The sequence below is a fragment of the Lichenostomus cassidix genome, chromosome 2 (genome assembly GCF_008360975.1).
Source record: "Lichenostomus cassidix isolate B80296 chromosome 2, HeHo_3.0, whole genome shotgun sequence".
Lineage (NCBI taxonomy): Eukaryota > Metazoa > Chordata > Aves > Passeriformes > Meliphagidae > Lichenostomus > Lichenostomus cassidix.
In genome coordinates, this window is record NC_139482.1 from 81,181,537 (window position 1) to 81,199,786 (window position 18,250).

An 18,250-nucleotide genomic window follows, 5' to 3' on the forward strand; every position below is an offset into this window, starting at 1 on the left:
GCCGCGCCGAGCCGGGCCGGATGCAGCGGCAGAGGCAGCAGCAGTGGGGAGGCAGGGCCGGGCCGGGCCGGGGCGGAGCGGGGAGAGCCGGGCGGGCTGAGCGGAGGCGCCGGGAGAGCGCCGGGAGAGCGCCGGAAGGTCCCGGCAGGCGCCGCGCGTCCGTCATGGCCGCCGAGGTGAGGCCGCCGCGGTGAGGCTGCCGAGGTAAGGCTGCCCCGGCAAGGCTGCCCCGGCACCGCCGGGTGCCCCCGGCGCGGAGCAGCGCGGCCCCAGCGCGACCCCAGGAGGTGCTGGGGCGCAGGGGGATGGAGGGGCCCCGCCGGTGCCGCCCGGCCGCGGGGGTGGAGGGCAAAGCGCAGCTCCTGCGCGGGGAAACGTCCGTGTTTGGGAAATGTCCCCTGTCCATGTGCCGGGGTGTCCTTGCGCGGGGACATGGAGCGTGGCAGCCTGGCACACAGGGCTCGTCGCTGCCGGCAGATTCTGCTCTTTACATTGCCTTGTGCTCGTGGGAGAGGGATCGTACCTGTCTTTCCAGCCACCAAAAGGCTTGGGTTGTTCTTCTGCATTTTAGTGACCCTGGTGCTGTTTACCAGACTTATAGCATATTATTCCAGACATATATATATATATAATATATCAAATTTGTATCTATTTTTCTCCCCCCAGGTATAATTTCAGAGGCCATTTGATTCGATATGGCTTTGATTAGCCGAAAAGGCTTCCAGTTGTGTTCATCCAGCACACCAGCAAGCAAGTCCGCTCTGATGACTCTAAGCAAAAGGTGGAGCCTCATCAGTGGGCAGCAAAAACCCCAAAACTGTAGCTCCGTGGCCGTGACGGTGCTGTGTGTCAAAGAATCTCAGTATATGTTTTGTAGGAGAAAACATGTACAACTGCAGATGCAGCCACTTTCAGTGAATGAAACTGTGCCTCTTCATGGAGATATTGGGAACTGTACTAAATCAAACAATGTGTGGATGGATGAACAATTATTTTTCAAGAAATTGAACAACCTTTGTACATCAAAAGAGATTTTTTACTTTCTTAGCTCTCTAGAGATCATGTCTGACACTATGGCCTCAGGAGCCCTGCAGAGAATTTCTGACGTTGAGGTGGATGACAATGGTCTTAAAAACCCCGGACTGTTAGAGAATGAAGTTTTCAGGGCAGTATGCTTCCAGTTTGAATTTGAAGCCTCGAAACTGTCAAACACTGGGCTGCTGAATGCATTGCAGGCTTTGGTAAAGCTACGTATAGACCCGCAGAGCACACTGATGGCAAGCTTGCTTTCAGAGAGCAAGGAGCGGCTTGGTAAGGGACAGCTGAGTGCTGAAAATCTGTGTGTTCTTGGAGAGAGTTTGCTTGAGTTGGAAGGCCCAAGCTGCACGATGCTGGAACAAATTGTGAACCACATGCAAGAAAAAGACATTGAGAGGTGGAGTCCCAGGGAAATAGTGATGGTTTATAAGATACTGCGGGTGACTGTCAGGGAAGGGAAACAATGCCAAAAGTTGCTAAACAGACTGAACGGTGTCACTTTACGCACCATTTCCCAGCTAAGCCCAAACTTTGTAAGTGTAATACTGAATTCACTGGTGGTTCTTTGTCAGACTCAGGCAGTTCCCTTAGTCACTGCACTGTGTAAACATTCAGCGAAGCATGTTCTCTATTTCACAGATCATGAACTGGTAAATGTACTGGAAGCCTTCCTGTACTTTGGGCAAAAGGTGCAAGTTTTTACCCAGGCACTGGAAACACATGTCCCCAAGTCCATCCTCACCATGCATCCTCAAACAGTCAGCAAGATCATGCAGTATTGCTGCAAAAAGATGATCCTTTCAGAGCCTATCTTTGATGCAGTGGCAGAAGGTTTCATTGTCAATGCTGACAGACTGACCACTGACCAGATTGCTGCCTATATTATACCCTTTGGGACTCTTAACTATCTGCCTCCAAGTGCTTCTTCCTTGTTTAGGAAGCTGGAAACTGTGCTGCATACCCACCTGAGGGACTTTCAGCCTCACACCTTGCTGCACCTTCTACACTCATGTGTCCTTATTAAGCGTTACCCAATAAATTTTCTGCCAAAAATATTTAGTCCCTATTTTCTGCAAAAGCTTCAAGGTAAGGAAGAGTTTCTTCTGGGATGTTTCACATTTCTTTCTGTTATGTGGTTTGTCTCTTGTCAAGCACCCATATCACTTTCATCTGTCAAATCAACAGTGACCTAAGTGACTGGAGAACAGTGATCAGGAGGCCAAAGGCTGTTGCTTCCTTGTCACAGTTGCCATTGTCTTTCATGTTATGTCATTTGCATGAGTTTGAAAATTGCACTGTACAATCTTAAAACAGAGACTTGAATTTGCTTAAAAAAATCATTTCAGTTAATCTTCTGGTTTTCTAAAAAACAGTGACCTGGTGTTCCCATGTTTGTCCTTTGTCCCATACAGGATGCTAGAACATCCCCCCTATGCTAGCCTGTTCTTGGCTCTAATTATTGCATATTCCAATGCTTTTGGAAAAAAAACATTATGGACAACAGATCATTTTGAGTAATTTTCTATTAGATACTAAAACATTCTTAGGGTCATTATAGAGAGATGTAAGCTATGCCAGAAAGATGACTGACTTCATAAGATTTCAGGTAAGATGGCTGTACTAATAAAACTAAGGTAAAGTTTTCAAAGTGGTTATAAACTTTGGTCACCTAATTTTTCAACAACAAGCAATACCTTAAGGAGTTAATTTTTATGAAGCAGACAAATCTCCAGAAATTATTTGGTATTATCCACTACTTTCAGATTAAAAAAAAGTGAAACAATGAGGTCCTGGAATTATAACTTGGGGAAAAGGGATTATAAGAAGGATATATTTATCTAAGACCTCAACTCAAATTTATAGAGATTATTGTACTCTGTAGAATGCCCTGCATCTTTTGGCTCCTCATTTTTTTGGTGAAAGAAAATGACAGTTTTAACTAAGATCTTGTTAGTTGTATATTTTTATGTTGATATTTCTGTAAGTAATGTTCTCATTTTTCTAACTATGTCATTTCACACTGATCTTTCTGTTCATCCAAACAGTTACTGAGAATTTTAATGATAATGTAAATTCTCTGCACATTATACTGAACAGTTTTTCCTAACTTCTGCATATGGTTTGTGTAAAGATACTTTGTTGAAGGTACACCTGAAAGCCTGAATGTTGTTATTTCAGCTCAGCCACCTGGTTTGAACGGAGTAGTTATGTCACAGCTAACCCAGCTTTTTCTGACTGTCACCCTGGAGTGCCCATTTTATGAGGTATAGTACATGTGAAACCAGAAATTATGTTAACAAGATGTGATAAGGTCATTAGGGCCCTGTTTATACTTAGCTGAGGAGTTTCTTTCCCATAAAAACCCTGGAATTGGACCAAACAGCTTTCCTTGATGAATATGTGGAGCATTTCTACCTGATTGATTGACTTGATATATTTGTATGAATGGAAACAGCTGTGTGTTTCTCATGACCATGGAGCTTCCGGAAACTTGGAAGCATGGAAGCTTCCTGAGGATGTTCTGGTGGTTGTTTGGGTAATTTTAAGTTTCCAGCAGATCATACATCAGACTGTAGGTCTCCCAATAGACTTGGCTTTGAAATGCACAAAATACATTTTGCTACATTAATATGAGATATTTACAAAAATGATATCTCTTTGTTTCTTTTGTTTGATTTGGTTTTCTGTCCTTGTGTAGGGTCGAAAACTCCATTCAAAGTATCAAGTAAAGGCCTTTCCCATGCATCACAGTTCTCCTGATGTTCACCTCTTTAAAAGGGTGAAGACTGGATTACTTTATTTACTGAAAAAAAGAATATATTTTGCTTCAGAGGTATCAACACCATATTTCTATGTAGTTGGTAAGTATAATTTCTTTGAATTAGTAATTAAAAGTGTGTGTCTGGTGCCAAAGCTTTCATTCCCTTCGTGGGTATTCTTAATTCTGCAAATACAGAAAAAGTAAACTGGGATACAAAATTCTGTAGAAGATCTGAAATGTGGAAACTTTATGTAAATCATTTTTTAAATCAGAGAAAATGGAGAGAAAAGCACTGCAGCGTTACTTGGTATTTACACAGCCAGTCTGCACTGAAAACAGCTGCTATGTATTCTGTGTTTTTATTATCAGCTCCTTACCCTTTAAACAATTTGTATAATGTAAAGCAAAAAGAGGCAATGCCACTTGCCGGATCTCCCTGCTTTAGTGGTGAGTAGAGAAAGGGAGGACTGGAAGGTGGTCAGCCCTGTGCCCTGCTCAGCTGAGCTCCTCTCCCCTCAGCAAAAGCTACTGACTACACAGTTGGTGGGGGTTTGTGGGTTCTAAGACAGGAGTAAGCAAAGCAGAGTGCTGTGTGCAGCAGGAAAGGAAATACAGAAGGCAACGATGAGGAAAGGTGTGTGCCCAGGAGGGGTGGATAATAAGATGTTGAGGGAAGGGCATCTTGGACACCATGGATGTCTGAGGGATTTAAAAAAAAAATAAAAAAGAGGGGTGATTCCAGAATTGTTCTGCATTTCAGCTTTCATGAGGGTGTTGAAGTTAGCAAGGAGGGAAAGAGTGTGTCTCTCCCCAAAGCCCTCAGGATTAGAGACCCTAGCTAGCAGAGCAAAATGCCATTTAATTACATTACAGTTTTTAGTGGAGTTGGAATACTACTTTGCTTGTTAGCATTATGAACGGCTGAACTGTTACTAAATACCACTTATTTGTGTTAAGTCTATACAATTTTTGCCAGTGTCTGATTTAAAAAAAAAAAAAATTGTTATAGGAAATGACTTTTAATGTCACTTCTTTTTTCATCTACACAAGATGTTGAGATAAAACTAGATGAAGAAGGTTTTGTATTGCCTGCGGCCCAGCTTGAAGAGGTACACAGACGGTAAGAGAATAAAAGAAACCACTGGTAAAATGTTGATTTACACTAAGAAAGAACATCCAGCGTGAAAACCTGGCAAAATTTAGGCTATTTGCAGTTTTGCCACTGACTTCAACAAAGTTTAGGTGTCACACTGAAACCACTGGCAAAAGGACAAAATTAACAATCTGCTTTTTGCTCTTTGTTTTGCCACTTGACTATACAGTGTCAGACAATTGGTCTCTTTACCCAGTGACAGTCAGAATCAAGTGATCCTTATTTGGATTATAGTAATGTATTTTGATATTCTGTGATTCATTTTCAAATTAAAACTAAATTCTAACCATATATTTGCACAGATTTTACAGAGTTTAAGCCACTTTGAGTTCACAAAATTACTTCTGCAAGGAATCCTGCATAATAAGGATATTTGCTACAGGTGCTGGTTTTTTTCATTGAGACATGTATAGATGTTTAAAAGTGTGTTAAACAGGGGTTACTTTTAGAAGTCTTGGATACAAAGTCTTGGATACACATAAGCAACCTGCCTGTGTGGCATTTGCAACTGCACCTCTGTGAATAAAGCAAAAGTCTTTGAAGAGGTTAGGCTTCCTCCAGCCTCCTTTCTAGCTGAGTCAAATTCTTTTTAGTTTTCCTTCTAGAAGAATTCAAAACAGTTTACTAATCATAGCATATCAAACTCTCATTAACTTGCATGGTAATTTTTGTTCAGAACAAATTAAAAATCTTTTCAGATCAGTTTCACTAAGGTTCAGAGTTTCACCTCCCACCCACCCTTACACTGAGTGATTTAAATAAATTATGCTGAACTGGGTAACTCCCATCCTGCATCTGATTCTATGAGGTGTAAGAGGGAGGTAGTCTCATGCATCTTAGAAACTCCAGTAGTTGTGGTGATTAGAATAACTGGTTATTGTGGTTTTGTTGGGGTTTTTTTTGATGCTACACTTTTGCTTGATTTTAGAATTGCCCTGTGTGTTGATGGTCAGAACAGATTTTGTGCTAATAGCCACAATCTCTTGGGAGAAGAAGCTATTAAACAGAGACATCTTCAGTTACTTGGTTATGAAGTTGTACAGGTAAAGTCCAAAGACAGTGATTAACTTTTGCTCTGGCTAACAACTGAAAAATTATTTCACAGTACTTTAAACTGAAGTCTGAAGTAATTGCTAAAGCAGATGTAGTCTTGTCCTTTCTATATTATGTCCTCTCTTCCTAATTTTTGCCTTTTTGAGAGTGTACAGAAATTCGTTTTTCTTCCCTGGATCTATTAGTGTATTGTCTGTGGTTTTTGCCACATAGTTGCTGCTTGGAAGAGTACTTCTCTGCAGTGATTAAGATTCAAATCTTGACTTAAAGGAAAATGCTGTGTAAGAGTTCATTAGAATTGGAATTTTTAATTAAATGCTTTTTTAAAAGCTTTGAACTTGGAGTTTAAAAAGAGGAGCTTAAAAAAAGCTGCTTTGTATTGTACACAATATTTTCACAACAGAGTACAACCTTTATTTTGCCTGTTGAATTAATAGGTTTTTTCCTTTAAATATACTTTGAATGAAAACTGTAACTTTTAGGTTTTTTTAGATTTTATTTTCCACTTTCATCACCTATTATGTAAGCCTAACACCATAATATTTTACTTAGTTTAAACTGTAACAGGTATCACTCTTTGTTTTACAGTAATCTATTCAAGTAATTTACAGATCAAGAATACATTTAGGATTAAGTCTTTAATTTTAAAACAAAAAATGTATTTGATGTGTAATTTTGCATCTGCTTATTGAACATCAGTCTTACCCAGTTGTTCATTAAAAGATATTTCCAGCAATCATTTCTGGTTTGTTTCCAGATTCCATTTTTTGAGACAGAAAGTCTACAAAATACCAGAAAAATGGCAGAATATCTACGCAGAAAAATCTTTCCTTGTACATATGAATTCAGCAACTGACACAGGAGAATACCACTGGATCACAGGCTTTCTATACTACAAAATGTAAATTATGTGCATGGAAGAAAAATTCTTTTTTCTAAATAACTCCATATCAGAAAATTTGAGCTTCTGAATGTGAAACCTTCCAATATTTGGAACAATTAACATGTACAGTGTAATAAAGAGCATCATATTTTCTTAAGTTTCGTGTCAATATTTATTACAATTTTACAGATAAAAGTGCCAAACAGTCACTGCTGCTTTTCCCTTGTATTTTAACTAGTTCTAATTCACAGCTGCAAAGAGCCACATTCAAGGATATATGACTATTCAAGGATACTGGCCAGTCTGAATGTACAGAATATGCCTACAGAATACCTACTGATCAGGGCTTTTCTTGACAGTATAAGAAGAAATTGTGCAATTTACTTACAGCTGCTCATGTAATTTCCCAAGTGTTTCATAAAACTAAAATTTGAAGCAGTTGCAGAAATAGTATTGGCTTATTGGTTTTACTTAAGGGATGCAGAGTGCTGTTCAATAAATAGCAATGCCTTACAGAAAATGAGAGCGTTTTTAATAAAAAGGATTTGCTTTATTTTGAAAGTAACAGCTGCCACAAGATAATGGACTTGCACAACTGTCTCTGTGGGGCCAGCCAATGTTCCAGATACATTCTATATGTAGTTTTGCCTTTGGTGGCAGTTTCAGATAAACTGTCTAAATGGGGTCATGTATACATTCCAGGGTTCCTCCAGGTTACGGAAACTCTACACACTGAAGCTCAGAAAGACTATGTCACATAGCAACCCTTTCTTTAGTATGAACAAAAATTTTGAAACTGAGAATCAGAAGCAGTACCCCCTCCAACAGAAACCAGTGTGCCTTAACTTGGGTGAGTGCATTGCTTTGCAGATGGATGAATGGAAAACAGCAGAGCTTTAGTTCTGATCAGATCATGTATACTTGAACTGCCATGTAAAAAACACATTTTCTGGTTAGCTTGTGCTTCCTCCCTGTGTGGAATTACTATTTATGAGTAGCAAAGCAGAATTCCCAGCATCACCTACTTTGATTTTCACTGTTGTTTTGATACAAAAACGGTGAAACTTTTACATCATTGACATTCTTCATATTTGACCAGTATATACAGAACGTGGCCATTTTTTTCCTTCCAAAGCTACTGTTAATAATTTGTGAGTTGCAGGTGTCTATCCATTGCCCCAACAATCTCTGGAGATTACTGGATGCAAAACCCAGATCCAAAATATGATTTACATTGTATCATGCCGTCGATTCTGTTCATATTAATTTGTTGCACATATAAAACCCTCACAGTACTGTATCAACACTGACAGGTGAGGGAGCACCAAAAGGTAATGAGACGCTTTCCAACAGTGCAATAGTAAGCTCAGAACATCAGTTACCTAAGAATTTGTAATTCTAGCAAAAGAGAAATTGAAGGAGAGACACTGAAATGGCTTTGCAAACATTTATAAGGAACTTATCCCTAATACAGAAGAAATTGTCAGGGTGTTCTTTTGACACTGAGCACTGAAGGAAGAAGTGAACCATTCAGAACTGAATGAGAAACAAGTAGTGGGAGAAACAACCTCTGAAAGACCTTCAAAAGTGAGTGGGGACGAGAAGGATGTGACATAAGCAAGAAATGAGATAGGAAAACTCAAACTGGTGTTTTCATGTTTGACTTTGCAGTGGAAGTGAACGGGTGATGCCTATTTCTCACACTGGCCATAAGGTGGTGGTATTCTCAAACAAACTTGATTTCCATTAGTTTTTCAAACACAGGTGGTTTGTAAATATAGAAAGGCTGCTTAAAAGAAGCAATTTGTACTGACTGTCCCAAAGTAAAAATAACCTGCTAAGAATATGGCCATATTCCATCTCATTTTTTACTGGTATAACTCTGATACTGATTTTTGAAAAAGCATTGTGGCACTGGAAAACATTTCCTTCTCCCTTTGTTCTTACTGTGATTCCTTTCATTTAATGCTGCTGAATTTGTTTAATGAAATGGTTATTTTTGAAAAGGAACGTAGCAATTAATATGCTGTTGTCCATAGCCCATTGAGTGTAGAAGAACTGCAGGTCATGAATAATGAAAGTAACAAACACCTCTTAGAATGGGCTGCTCTCTGTGCTCTGCTTCTCACATCATGCCCAACAATTGCTATTGATTGCCTAATTTACCACCTTTTCAGGTCACAGCTTAAGAAGATTTTTGTTTCTGGTATTCTTTCACTAGGAGTCTCACTGTATTTAACAAATTACTTAGATTTCCTGTATCTAAATACCTAACAAAGCAAGTGTCAGTTACAGCTGTGGACTTCCAGTCCTTGTTCTGGTATGATCAATCTGGCTGTTCCTTTCTGAACAATACTGCCTCAGCTTTAAACAACAACAGGATCAATGGCTCTTGAGAGCCAAACAGATGCATACCCTGCAGGGGAAACTCCTCCTGAAATTAACTTAAAATTTTAGTACTGGATTCCATGAAAATACGAGGCATTAAATGTTTAATCAGATTTAGACATTTGTACTAAACATGCTTTTTAAATTACTACTGTTCAAATCCTTGTGTTTTTTCAATCCTCTCTACCGAATTATTTAGTGCTTGTTCTGCTAGTATTGCTTTTTCTTCTTTCCCCTTTTTTTCAGACTGGATACAGAACCAATGATGATTTTTCTCATTAAATCAGTCAGACATCATTCCTATAGTGGAAGTCAGTGAACTGAATGTCTGAAATCAGCTAAACCCAGATTTTGTCTCTTCAAATGCTAAGTGCTCAGAAGTTCCTTTTAACTCAAGTTTCACTTGAAGTCTACTGAAACTGCTAAGCACTTCTAGAAGTCAGATAATTTTTTTGCCCATTTATGAGTAATCCCATCCATTTTAGAAAATTCTGAGCTGAATCTCTATTTCAGCTCTTGTGCACATAAAACAATGCCTCACAGTTCTCTAGCACTTCTGTAAGGATTGAAAAATCCATGATCACTGATACCTTGAGAAGCAGGCTTGCTTAAATGTTAGGGGTGTGAGTAGTTATATAGAAGCAGTATGTAGAATTGCAGAGAGAGGTTTTGCCCCAACAGGTCTCATTCCCGGTGTTGCTGTGTACAGTGTTCAGCTCTTGTTGGTGCTGCTCTTCGTGAGATTTTTATGAGAATGTAAGGAGACGACATGCATTTTAATTAGCATGAGAAAAAGTGCAGCTGCTATTTCACCCTATTTATAATCTAGATCATTCACATTAACTAAAATGTAGACAAAAAAGCGAAAGTGCCATATTGCTTTTCAATGTGTTTTTTTCTCACATAAATGTTGCTGGTTATGGCAGATACAGGAGATTTAACATGGATCCAGGCCTGGAAGTTTTTTTCAATGAGGCATGCGGCTATTTTCCCCATAGATTGCTGCGTGCAGACTATAAACCCTTACATGTTCTCTGGTTGCTGGGTCTAAGGGATTATTTGCACCTTTGCCATACTGTGAAGATGTCCGTACAGGAACAGATCGTGCCATTTCCTGTGAAAACATAAAAGTCGCCTTAGAAGAAAATCACAGAGTGAATAGAAAACTTGGCAGTCTTCTATTGCTCAATGTGCTGTGGCCAGGGGTAAAATGAATGACAGAACTGCACAGCATCTGCTATATGGATGTATATTTGTTTAGCACCCTTACTGTTCTGTCCCTGCCCTAGTTTTTTATGTATCTTAATAAACCATGAATGTGTCACTAGATGACAAAATTATAAGATACGGAGCTGCAGACTGATAATTTTTTACACAAATACATACACACACATGTGATGACCATGTGATTACTGACAAACTAAATGCTAGAAAAGCACAGATTTTATTTTTATTTTTCTTGTGCACTGAGTTGCATGACTCATTTGAAAAACAGGAGAGACTTGTGCCCCTTGTTGCAGGAACACCTACCCTGCTCGCACAATTCAGTGAAAGCACAGCATGAAAAAAATCAAAGCCTAAAGAAAAGCCCTGAGCAACCACTAGTCCATGCAAGCTTTCCCTGAAGGAAATAAAGCCTATACTACTTTATTTCTGCACAATGAAAGGTTTTACTAAAAATGCTTTTAGCTGTAAGATTACAGAAATAACTGCTTCGCAATGATGGGCAGTGGACTTGATGAAAATTAACCTGACCAAGAAAAGATTATTTTAAGCTTGGTCTTAGTAAGCTGCACTTTAAATGACTGTGCAATCACTATCTGCAATCTGCAGTTCCTTCCTGTGCTACAGCAACAGGGAGCTATGGAGTCAGAAGGGAAAGACAGGATTTGTTTGTTTTTCTTTCCCTAGCCAAAGGTCTCATATTTATCAGGCTGCTTGTATGTTTGCACACTGACTAAAACAGTAAGCCTTGGTCTGCAATGTGTTTATCTAGTCTTATAACATAAATAGTATCTAAAAGGAGAATCAAAATGCAGATGCCACACCATAGTTCAAGTGCAAGCAAATTACTTCTTTGCTACTAGAGACAGAAGTCTGAGCAAATTAGCACTTATGTCCTGTAAGGACACAGGTGAAGCACATATTGGAGGGATCTCATAGCAGGGCAGTCAGCTAAGAGACATTTCCAGCCTCATGGACAAAACCTCACATTCTTAGAAAGATGCTGTAAACCCTTTTTAAACAAACAAACTAGCTAACTGACCCTCTCAACAGAAAAGCCCATTTCAAAACAACCATTTATCGCCCAGTTCTCCTGCCTACCTTACTCCACCCTATTAAAAGCTATTCAGTACATCAACTTTTAACCCCAGCAGAATGAAAATCAAATCAAGAAGACTGGCAGGAAAAATTAAGACCATTTCCTCCCCTGACCTAGTTGTGGATAAATGTTGAAAAATAAGAAACTAAAAAATCTTTGTACCATCAAGAAAGACTTTGCTAGCAATACAGGGTTTACAGAGCTGATGACAGGCAGCAGTATGTAATTCCAATAGTTTGTGTTCTTTTTAAGTAAATGAGATACAGTTTCGGCATCCTTGGTAGCACGGTGCTGACTGTGCACACTGGCATTTCATCTTTGTGGGTTTGGCATTCAGCGTGGTTCAGATTTTCCAACAGTTGGTTGGGAAGCATCCTGCTACCCGCCTTCGCAGCGTGTAATTCTAGCACTGTTAGCACTTGGAATCAGCAATGGCAGCCCTGTGCACACGCTCCACTGCAGTTACTCAGCTGCATGTAGCTAAACTGAGTATCTGTCACTGTACTCTTGAATTCCCTGAGTGCACCCAGGCTATCTGCAGGAAATGAGGGGCTTATTTGCAATGGTTTGTTTTTTTCCACTTCAAGTAAAGCAGTATACTGTGGTGGGTTCATCCTGTCTGCTTTCAGTGTTGTACTAGAAGGACGTCACTTGTGGTTTTTTCATTTCTTGTATTTTATAATTTAGTTATTATTACATAAAGTCTGAGAGAGCCATTGTGATAATTAAAGAGGAATTGAGTGTGTGACCTGCACTTAGTTATGGTTACATCCAGTGTTGGGTGTCATGACATGCAGCAAGATCATGTTGTAGAGTATTGAACAGCTGTGGGGTTGATGTGTCTCCATGCTAATTAAAGGGCTGGATTAAGGGACACCTGTTTGGACAGTCCCTTCTATGCACAGCCCAGCAGAGCTGGTATGAATTTTGGCCCACACAAATTTGCTCTAGGGAGAAAACTGATAGGAAAGTGAGTTTTGTTGATACATGAGCTCAGTAAAAAGCAGTAACTTTATATTGATGAACTTTCTATGCAAATTTCCCACTTGGAGGTTGGGCTTAGTACTAGGGGAGGGAGGTTACCTTTGTTTTGTTTAAATAAAAAGTTTAATTTCTAGTTGGAGTACTTATTTACATACCTTTTAGCCTCACAGATTTGCAGCTGAGTTACTAGGCATGAGCAGGTGATGCTAATGGGCACTCCTGGGATTTCTTTGAGAGCATCTAATACTTCCTGCACTGTCTGATGGAGCTGAAGGGCATTACTACACACTTGCACTGAAATGTCTGCCATATATAACTGCCAGTGAGACAAATCACAAGCAGTGGGATTTGTCAGAAAAAACCAATTTTATTACACAGAAATTACAGTAATCTGAACTCATGTGTCACTCTTCCTTCTTCCTTCTCTATTAAATATAGCCATCAATGTGGGCAGCTCTCCCTAGCCTACCCATCACTTTACATCCCATTAACCCATTGGGATTTTGAGGTCATTAGTACACAGAGGTTACACTTTATTTGGTTTTTGAAAGCCTCTACCTCTGTCCATGTATAGTTCTGTGTATGTATGTATGAATATAATTATATATACAGACATTTGTAGATATAAGTGTATTATTCAGATGCTGCATGGAAAAATACATACACATACATTTAAGCATACATATTAAAGCATTTCTGTTTCCAAGGGAGCTGTGTAAAACCATGCCTGTATTTACCTACTGGGCTGCACATCAAACCCAGACTCTGCTGGCCTCAAATACTTTGCTATCCTTTTCCAGGCATGCCCATGGTGTTCTGATTGACCACACTGTTGCCTAAGAATTCCCTAAGAATTTCCTTCCTGCAGGGCAATCTGGTGTAGATTTTTTTTAACAAACTCATCAGCTTCAGGGACTTGGGCTTTCACAGCAAATGCTGGCATAGAGAGAGTGTCAGAGGACAGTAGTGAAGTCATGGCCTCTGAATCCAGTCCCCTCAGGGAGAAGAGATTTCAAGCACCACCGAAATAACTGTGGAACCACCTGAAGTACAGTTCTTTAGGAGCACAGATGGTTCAGAGTACACTCTGAACTCTGCAAGAGAGGATTTGCCTCCTCCCCCTTACTTTAATTTGCATATGTTGTGTCACCTGGAAATCTTCAGGATATGAAAGAGCAAGAGCTAATTAGGGTGTCTTCATGGGATAATGCTTTCTCCTAAACCTGCAGGCTGAGCACAATGATGTCCTCCTTCCAATTCCTTTTCTACCATATAGGCTGCACTATAAAGGGTAAAACAATGCCTATAGCTTCCAGTCATGTCAAAAAGTACAAAACACCTTTAACAAAGATAATTATGAATTTATCAAAGGGTTACCTCCTCATCAATTTTAAGGCCACGACCCATTGCGTGTTTTCTGTCACAGCGTGGAAGATACTGATCATAACCTTCTGGTGGTCTAAAAATGGCGTCATAGGTGAAAAACTCTCCTGTCTTGAGAAAAGGGGAAAAAATGGCTAATTCATAGAATTGCTTAACTTTACAGATTACAGAACACATGTAGTCAAATCAATACTTTAACAGTGCATATATTGCATTAGATGATGACAATTGTAATATTACTGACTTTATTAGGAAGTTTGGGCCACTCCTTTGGAATAGTTTGCAAAATTACCTAATGACGCATTACATTGTTCATTTTTGTTCAGCTCTGAAATTTCTTTTGTGTCAATTTTCTTCAATTTTCCTCCCCTATAATCTGTTACAACCTTTTGAAATTTAACTGTTTTGTTTTAATTTTCTGAACTTAATATTCTCCTTCTCAAATTTGTGTATTTGTCAAATGATCTGGCACAATTATGTAAAAACAAAACAGGTGCTTTCAAAAAGACAAAGATATCCTCCACTGTAAACATTATTTAATTTCTGATTAGAGCAGAACTAAGAAATGTGCCACAGTGGTAATACTGCGATCCCATAGTATGCATGACACACATATGTCAGGCATGAAAATAAAGCACACCCCAAGCCAGAATATTATTGTATAACTGTTGACACAGTTGCATCCAAATAAGCAACATAAATGATCTGTTCTGCTAGCAAAGGCATTTGTGAAATCCAGTCAAGAAGTTCTCAAATCCATTTCAAAACAAAGAAAAAAAGAAAAGCAAAATCCCCTACTGAAATACGCTGCCAGTTGTTAATGAACATGATTAAAAGGTCCATATTCTGTTAAACATGTCAATCCATCACTGGTTTAGTACATGGCTGACTAAAAAGGTGGTGCATGTTGTTGGGTATTTTCTCCTCTAATTTTACAGTGTGTTCAATTTAACCTTTGAAAATCTCATGTATTTTGAGTCTTTCATATTACAATGGTATTCTCCAAATATTCTCATAGTATAGTCAAGTCATGGCAGGTCAAGAAGGCTATAAGGGTTCCATTAAAAGGAAACCATAGTTAAGAGCACTCGTGAGACACTATTGTAATTTCAGGCTTTATTTGTAAAGCTATTGGTTCTACCAAGAGGTGAGATTATTTGGTATTTAACCTATTTATCCCTTCACTTCTCAGAAACCATCAAGCTTCAGAGGATTTCAGTCATGTTCAAGAGCACCCTGCAAGATTTTCACCTCCATGGTATTTCTGTGCTTCTTTCCTTCTCCTTTCCTCCCCATGCTACCAGTTTCCTTCAGTGGGCATTTAATTTGTGCTCACCACCAGAAATGTTATGTGCTCTTTGCTGTTATTCATGTGGAATTGTTTGCTAGTTGTGTCAGAGCAGATAATTAATTCTTTCTGGAACTTGCAAATAGTCAGCCAGCCTGTTATGTCAAAAAATAGATCTGTCCCAGATGATCTATTTAAGATTTTCTTCAAGATGTGTAGAGACAACACTTTGCTCAAAGTTTACCGTTACACTGATAACTTTCTGCTGCTGCCTCTCTTTGTTATAAATGATAACTTGGTTGGCCTGGGTGGTGGTGGTGGTGGTGAGCTATTTCTTAAACCCATCAGAACAAGTGAGTCACACAGAGCTGATGATAAATGTGCACTCAGGGTAGGCATCCTCTGTGTACTGCTGCTAAAGCTAAGTGCTTTGCAAGCATTCATTAGTATTCCGGACACACATAAAATAGGTAATAGCTTTCTCGACATCTCAGGAGAGGAAACACCAGGCACACTGGCTACAGTAACTTATGTAAAGCAATCCAGGGAGCAACTGTCAGCCAAGGGATTAACAAGCAGGAATTTCTGGTTTCTGACCATGTGATGAGCCCATCTTCTTCCTATTTCTCTCTGCTTCAATCTCTGATACATGATGGGTTTCAGGTATTTAAGCTGTAAAAAGGAATTTGATTCCTTTTGCTGTATAAATAAAAATATACAAATGTTTTAATCCCCAAATTGTGCAGAAGAATGGGTTGAATCTACTTCCTCCCCTGTGGCTGAAGCCTGGGCTGTGAAGAAATTGATTAAACAGCTGCTATCAGTTTTTGTTTCCGTGCCACTGGAGCAGCATTTTTCGCAAACCAGGCTGTTGTGAGTGTGAAAGAAGACTATATTGTAAAGAAAAGTTCTACATATATGGCTGCTGATTCTGTGAAGACTGGATAGACTGTGAGCTCCACCAGCCCCAAGAGCACCGCACCTGCCCTCTGACCTGCCCTCGCCTTACTCCTGTTGTGCTCTCCTACTGTTTTGTGAAGCATGGCACCAACTGTGCCTGCTCACCCTTGGGTCAGATCACCTTCCCAGGGTAAGGCTGGAACCAACACAAAAGCATAATATTAGAAACCTACTTGTCTTTTAGCGGGGCCACCCAAGCAATGCAGGAAATTTGCTGTTCCTTTAATGCCCAGTGCAGTGCTGTGGTCTGTACCCTGCCCACGTCCCAGGGACACAGGATGTGCAAACTCACAAACCACCAGTCAGCACTGCCTGGTGCTTAGTGCACTCAGCAGCCTGTCACTTCAGTGAGGAGCAGATTAATGGTTTACTGTAATGAATTGCCAAAATATTGCTATATTACATTGACATGATAGATATTTCAGAATTTTATATGCTAATTTTTTTGAGAAAAAAGCCTGTTAAGTTCAATGTCTCATATGACACTTCATAGAGAGAAAAGTTCACTACCCAGGAAGTGTAGCTCAGCTGAGGCAGAAGGTGTAAGATTGTTTTCATTTCTGATTTTAAACATGAGGACAGAGGGAATGAAGAACAAAGGTGTTATAATGCAGCAGAGTGAGGAGTGAGACTCTCTGCCAGTGTAACTGAGATGCTACATGTTGAGCTGCAGTGTACCACCTTCGGAAGCATTCAGTCATGGAGGCATATATTGATGTTATTGTTTTGAGTAGCTCTATCGATTTTATGCAGGCTGAGCATGCAGAAAATTTATGCAATGCACATTGAAAATCTTTTCCCTGAAATGAAAATGGAGAAGTTTCTTATTAAAGAGCTCCCTAGAGTGTGTGTTACGAGAAAATCCACTGGTGCTGCATCAAACCCTAGTGATAGATGATGCCTTTCCTAGTGTTTCCTGTAAAAATGCCTCACATTTCATTGACACCAACTGGCCTGTCCATCCTCAGTCCTTGGCAAACCATGTCTGCCTTCTCTTGTTACCCAGTGCAAGACATCACCCTCATTTGTTATCCACAACTAGCAAGCATACTTTGCAAAGGCCTCTGAAAGTGAAACCTGTTATTTCAGCATCACATAGCCTAGAGATACCAATTAACGCATTGCATTTCTATATCAGAAAGAATTCTTCATTCTGAGTGTGGTGAGGCTCTGAGGTCGCCCCAAGAAGCTGTGGATGTCCCATCCCTGGAAGTACTCAAGGTCAGACTGGATGTCGCTATGATTACCCTAGTCTGGCGGGAGGTGTCTCTGCGCACGGCAGGAGGCCAAGATGACCTTGAAAGTCCCTTTCAACCCAAACCATCCTGAGATGCTATAACGATTTTAGGTACCTGTCTGACCACGTCCCTCACGATGAGGGCCGAGCCGCTGCACCGGCTCCGAGCAGAGTGTCTTTACACCGCGCAGAGACCCGTGGGGACAGTCTGTCCCTCCGCCTTACGAGGCTCCCCACCTGTCCCGGACTCGCTCCCGTCCCTCCCTCACCTTGGGCGACCGGTTGAAATAGCTGAGCTCAGGAGGCCCTACCCGTCTGGGCGGGACGAAGCTGAAGGCGGAGAAGTCAGCGAGGGCACGCCCCTTCTTCCCCGGCGCGGTGTCCAGCGCCTCCTGTGCCAAGCGCGTCCCGATGGCGCCCGGGGTGCCAGGGCCGGGGGCGGCCATGATGTCCGTGCCGCCGTTAGCGCCGGCCCTCAGCACTGTCCGCAGCCGCCGGCCCTGGGGCGGCCCGGCAGGAACCGGCCCTGGGGCGGCCCGGCAGGAACCGGCCCTGGGGGGGCCCGGCAGGAACCGGCCCTGGGCCCGGCTGGGATATGGTGTGCAGGGGCTCGGGGCGTTCCTCAGAGCCCTGTCAAGTCTCAAGTGTGGGTTCCCGGACACTCGGGCGTAGGGTTTTGGTCTCAGTGTTGTGTAGCGGCTCCATCTCCCTGTTCCTTTGTGTCCTTGGAAGCTGGGGAAGAAGGTTAGAGCAAAGCCTGGCCGAAAGGGACTTGAGTTTTTTGCTGTGACAGCTTGCA

The 18,250-nt window shown here is 40.8% G+C and overlaps 2 protein-coding genes across 3 annotated transcripts; one reads left to right on the forward strand and one right to left on the reverse strand.

The window, feature by feature from the left end:
* The first annotated feature begins 78 nt into the window (after positions 1-78).
* On the forward strand, positions 79-7,045 carry FASTKD3 (FAST kinase domains 3). 2 transcript variants are annotated; one of them, XM_085052165.1, is made up of 7 exons: positions 79-204; positions 667-2,124; positions 3,217-3,302; positions 3,737-3,899; positions 4,850-4,919; positions 5,881-5,995; positions 6,763-7,045. In XM_085052165.1, exons 2-7 carry the CDS (start codon positions 696-698, stop codon positions 6,859-6,861), a joined length of 1,962 nt encoding a protein of 653 aa, XP_084908291.1. In that variant the 5' UTR covers positions 79-204; positions 667-695; the 3' UTR covers positions 6,862-7,045. The 2 variants fall into 2 exon arrangements, with proteins under 2 accessions (XP_084908291.1, XP_084908292.1); XM_085052166.1 differs by lacking the exon at positions 5,881-5,995 and having other exon boundaries at positions 83-204.
* CFAP90 (cilia and flagella associated protein 90) lies at positions 7,037-17,977 on the reverse strand. Its single transcript, XM_085052167.1, has 3 exons — positions 17,721-17,977; positions 13,961-14,077; positions 7,037-10,390 (listed from the first exon to the last, which is right to left on the reverse strand). Exons 1-3 carry the CDS (start codon positions 17,895-17,897, stop codon positions 10,244-10,246), a joined length of 441 nt encoding a protein of 146 aa, XP_084908293.1. The 5' UTR covers positions 17,898-17,977; the 3' UTR covers positions 7,037-10,243.
* Between the last annotated feature and the right edge of the window lie 273 nt (positions 17,978-18,250).

Excerpts from the sequence above, each read along its gene's own strand:
- FASTKD3 (XM_085052165.1), top strand. The coding sequence starts at position 696 with ATGGCTTTGATTAGCCGAAAAGGCTTCCAGTTGTGTTCATCCAGCACA. Across the intron at positions 3,303-3,736 it reads TGGAGTGCCCATTTTATGAG|GGTCGAAAACTCCATTCAAA; the intron begins GTATAGTACATG and ends GTCCTTGTGTAG. Across the intron at positions 5,996-6,762 it reads TTGGTTATGAAGTTGTACAG|ATTCCATTTTTTGAGACAGA; the intron begins GTAAAGTCCAAA and ends GTTTGTTTCCAG.
- CFAP90 (XM_085052167.1), bottom strand. The coding sequence starts at position 17,897 with ATGGCCGCCCCCGGCCCTGGCACCCCGGGCGCCATCGGGACGCGCTTG. Across the intron at positions 14,078-17,720 it reads ATTTCAACCGGTCGCCCAAG|ACAGGAGAGTTTTTCACCTA; the intron begins GTGAGGGAGGGA and ends CCTTTTCTCAAG. Across the intron at positions 10,391-13,960 it reads GCCTTAAAATTGATGAGGAG|GAAATGGCACGATCTGTTCC; the intron begins GTAACCCTTTGA and ends ATGTTTTCACAG.